At 69.8% G+C, this 3,833-nt stretch overlaps 1 protein-coding gene across 1 annotated transcript; it reads left to right on the forward strand.

The window, feature by feature from the left end:
- Nucleotides 1-602: 602 nt before the first annotated feature.
- On the forward strand, nt 603-3,585 carry TNNC2 (troponin C2, fast skeletal type). Its single transcript, XM_006035783.2, has 6 exons — nt 603-738; nt 1,804-1,855; nt 2,227-2,370; nt 2,464-2,578; nt 2,867-3,003; nt 3,266-3,585. Exons 1-6 carry the CDS (start codon nt 736-738, stop codon nt 3,295-3,297), a joined length of 483 nt encoding a protein of 160 aa, XP_006035845.1. The 5' UTR covers nt 603-735; the 3' UTR covers nt 3,298-3,585.
- The last annotated feature ends 248 nt before the right edge of the window (nt 3,586-3,833 follow it).

The following is a 3,833-nucleotide window of genomic DNA, read 5'->3' on the forward strand; positions in this document are numbered from 1 at the left end:
GCTCGAAACCGGACCCCGTGTAAACACCGGGCCGCCCCAGGAGCTGCCCCAGCCCGCAGTGACCCCCGCCCCGCGCCTGCCCGGCCCTTTCTCCCCGCCCGCAGTGTCCCTGGGGAGGGCACGGGACATCCAGGCCTGGTGCTGCCGCCACCAGTGCCCCGTGCCCTGCAGAGCAAGGCTTGCCCTGCTCCCCGGCACACCGCCCTCCCAGCTGCAGCCCCGCGCCAGAGGCCACCGGGGAAGGGGCCCGCTCCTGCCACACGCTGCCCTTGCAGCCCCGGCTTCCTTGGCTCTTCCTTGGCTGCGGGGCTGGGGCTGGGGCTGGGGCTGGCTGCGGCTCCATTTCCACCCCTCTCCCCCCGGGGCCGGCCCTGGCAGGTGGACGCAGGGGGTGGTGCAGAGCTCCCCGCCCGGTCTCCAGCGTCACCCTGGGGGGGCTGCATCTTGCTCCCGACGCCCTGACCCACTTCTAATCCCCGGCGCTCGGCCAATAAAGCTTTTGCTAAATTAGGTAAAATGCCCCTGCCGCCAACGCGGCGTGCGGGAGCGGAGCGGGGTGTCCGATAGGCTGCTCAAACGGGGGCACCCACCTGTGGCCAATCGCGCGGTGTGGGGGGGAAACGGGCAGGGTGCGGACAGTACAAATTGGGGGGCCAGGGGCGGAGGGGAAGCTTTTGGGGTCTGTTTGGTGCAGAAGGCGGCGGCTGTGTCGGGCCCTCGGGGGGACCAGCCAAAATGGTGAGGAGGGCAGCTGTGGTGTGGCCGTGGCTGTGGCAGGGAGTGCCTGGGGCACGGGGCCTGTGGCCGGGGCAGGGGCCCCTGCACGCTTGGCTTCATGCGCTGGAGGCACGTGCAGGCGGTGCCCGGCTCTGCTGCACGGCACGTGGCCGCGGGCCGGCCGGCATGGTACCCGGGTGGAAGTTGCTGGGTCCCCTGTGGCTCCCGCTGTGCTTCGGGCCCTGCTGCTCCCCAAGGGCATGAGCCGGGGCGGCTGCATGGCAGGCTTGGGGGGCAGGAGGCCGTCCTGGCGGGTTGTGCAGGACCAGGGGCAGGCGGGAGGGGTCAGGGAGGAGGGAGCTGGGGGTTTGGGAACAGCCAGGCTGCGATGTCCGGATCAGTGTCCCACGGGCGCGGGCTGGCTTGGCTGCTGCGGGGAGGTTGGTGGAGCGAGTGGACGGGCGGAGCTGCCCCCTCATGCTGCCGGGAGAGGGAACACTGCAGGGCCCCCGGACCCACCGGGCAGACGGGGCACAGGGCTGCGGGGCAAGAAGACACGGGCTGCGGCTCGGCGGGCCCGCCGCAGCTGCCCGGGCCTGGCTCTCAAGGAGTAACTCAATCCGGACTGACAGGTGCTGAGGCGCCCGCACCTGCCGGCCCCTATATGGGGAGTTGAGACGCGGCTAAGAATAGCCACCGCGCCCCGGCCAACACGCAGCTGCGGGCAGGAGAGGCCGCAGGGGCTGGGCAGGGACCAGCCTGGCTCGGGCTGCGGAGCTTAATGCCCAGCCCGACCAGCTGGAGAGGGAGAGGAGTCCGCGTGCGTGGGGCCTGGGAGGTGGCTCACACCCCCTGACAAGGCCTGGCGCTGCAGGGCTCTCTCGGGGGAGCCCCCGCTCCAGGATGTGGCGACGCGCTCGGGCAGGGCTGGCGCCAGTGCAGATCGCAGTGGTCGCCGCCCCAGGCCGGCCTCGCTCAGAGCCCCGGCAGCATCCATGCCACACGACACGCGAGGGTCTGGGCTGGCTGCGCTGCTAGTGCCGGAGCAGGGGCTGCGGGTGACGCGGCTGTGTGCTCGCCTTGCAGACTGACCAGCAGGCAGAGGCCCGGGCCTTCCTCAGCGAGGAAATGATTGCGGGTGAGTGCCACCAGTCCACGCGGAGCCTGCTGGAGTTGGGGGGATAGGGCGTGGGGGCACATCTGCTCCGTGTCCGCAGCTCCGCCAGGCGCTGGCTACTCCTGGGAGGGGCGCAGCGCATCCCACCTGGCTGGAGTGACCTGTTCCCGAGCCTGGAGAGGCACCAGGGCTTCTCCTTGCCTGGCCCCACATCCCAGGGCATCAGGGAGCCAGAGCCAAGCAGCTGCAGGGTGGAGGTGGCTGGGCACGCAGGCGGGCAGGGCAGAGGCGGCTGGAGCCGTTGCCCCCAGGTTGGGAGGAGGGGGGCGACCTGCAGGCACACGGGGCCATGCGAGCTCCCTGCTGCCCCGCTGACCCCCCTTACCCCGCAGAGTTCAAGGCCGCCTTCGACATGTTCGACGCGGATGGCGGCGGTGACATCAGCACCAAGGAGCTGGGCACCGTGATGAGGATGCTGGGGCAGAACCCCACCAAGGAGGAGCTGGACGCCATCATAGAGGAGGTGGATGAGGATGGTGAGCAGAGCCTTCCTGGTCTTGGGGGGGTGCAGGCGGCTCCTGACCGGGCGCAGGCGGCTTCTGACCGTGTGTGCGGGTTCCCCCCCGCAGGCAGCGGCACCATCGACTTTGAGGAGTTCTTGGTCATGATGGTGCGCCAGATGAAAGAGGATGCCAAGGGCAAGTCTGAAGAGGAGCTGGCCGAGTGCTTCCGCATCTTCGACAAGTGAGTGGGGGGCACCCACCATGGCCAGGCCACGCTCACCTGTGTCCCCCAGCCCTGCAGCTGAGCCCTGCCACATCCCACGGAAATGCCCGGCTGCTGGCACCAGTGCCCCAGCTCACGGCACAAGCCTGCGTCCCTCTGGCTTCCCGAGTCCTGTCCTGGCCTCCTGCCCAGCTGCACCGGGCTGGTGCCCGCACCCCTGGCCCAGACAGCCCCTGCCCCCTTTCAGCCCCTCGTCTCTGCTGAGCCCCCTGCGTGCCCTGCCCCAACTCTGGCCTCTGCCCCCAGGAACGCGGACGGCTACATCGATGCAGAGGAGCTGACCGAGATCTTCCGGGCCTCCGGGGAGCACGTGACCGAGGAGGAGATTGAGGAGCTCATGAAAGACGGGGACAAGAACAACGACGGACGCATCGACTTCGACGGTGAGTGCAGCTCCGCGCGGCCCTCGCGCTTCGCTCCGAGCCCGCAGGGGCCCCGCTCCCGGCTGCTGCCACCCAGCCCCCGGGGGCCCAGCCGGCACCTGCACCCACCCATGGGGAGCAGTGCATTGCACCAACGCAGTGCGCAGCCCTGCAGCCCGTGTGCATGCACTGCGGGGAGGGGGGCGTGGGTCCCCCCTGCGTGTTGCAAGCCGGTGCGACGCGGCCCCCTGGACCAGCACTGATGGTGGCTGGTGGGTTGCAGAGTTCCTGAAGATGATGGAAGGTGTGCAGTAAAGGACCAGACATTCCTCCAAGCCAGGCCAGCGCTTCCAGCCCTGCTCCATCCTGCCAGCGACGCTCAGCCCTGCCTGGAAGCAGCCTCTCATCCCAGCGCCTGGCCCTCCCGGACCCCCCTGGACTCCGTGTGCTCCAGCTTGCTCCATACAGCGCCACGGCTCCCGCGGGGCCACAGCCCCAGACTGGCTCCCCTCCCACCGCCCACTCACCCCTTGCCGCTAGTCTGTAAAGTGCTGTTTTTATTTGAGCCTCATTAAACGGGCAAAAGGTTTGCACTGGCCGGGACCGGGGGTCTGACCTGGCATTTGTGGGCGTGCGTTGGGGCAGGTGGGGCTGGTGCGCTCTGGTCCGTGCCAGCCCCAGCTCCTCGTGGGGGGCTGCAGCAGGGTGGAAGTCTGGGGGCCGGGCAACGCAGCTACGCCCCAGGGACCCCAGCCCAGCCCTGGAGCTGGCCTGCCTGCTCCGGGGGCCTGAGCCCTGGAGCCCAGCCTGGGAGTCCTGCAGCCAGCCCCTGCCCTTGGGGACACACGAGT

Source organism: Alligator sinensis, unplaced genomic scaffold (assembly GCF_000455745.1).
Source record: "Alligator sinensis unplaced genomic scaffold, ASM45574v1 scaffold1369_1, whole genome shotgun sequence".
NCBI classification, from domain to species: Eukaryota; Metazoa; Chordata; order Crocodylia; family Alligatoridae; genus Alligator; species Alligator sinensis.

Excerpts from the sequence above, each read along its gene's own strand:
- TNNC2 (XM_006035783.2), top strand. Across the intron at positions 1,856-2,226 it reads CAGCGAGGAAATGATTGCGG|AGTTCAAGGCCGCCTTCGAC; the intron begins GTGAGTGCCACC and ends CTTACCCCGCAG. Across the intron at positions 3,004-3,265 it reads CGGACGCATCGACTTCGACG|AGTTCCTGAAGATGATGGAA; the intron begins GTGAGTGCAGCT and ends GGTGGGTTGCAG.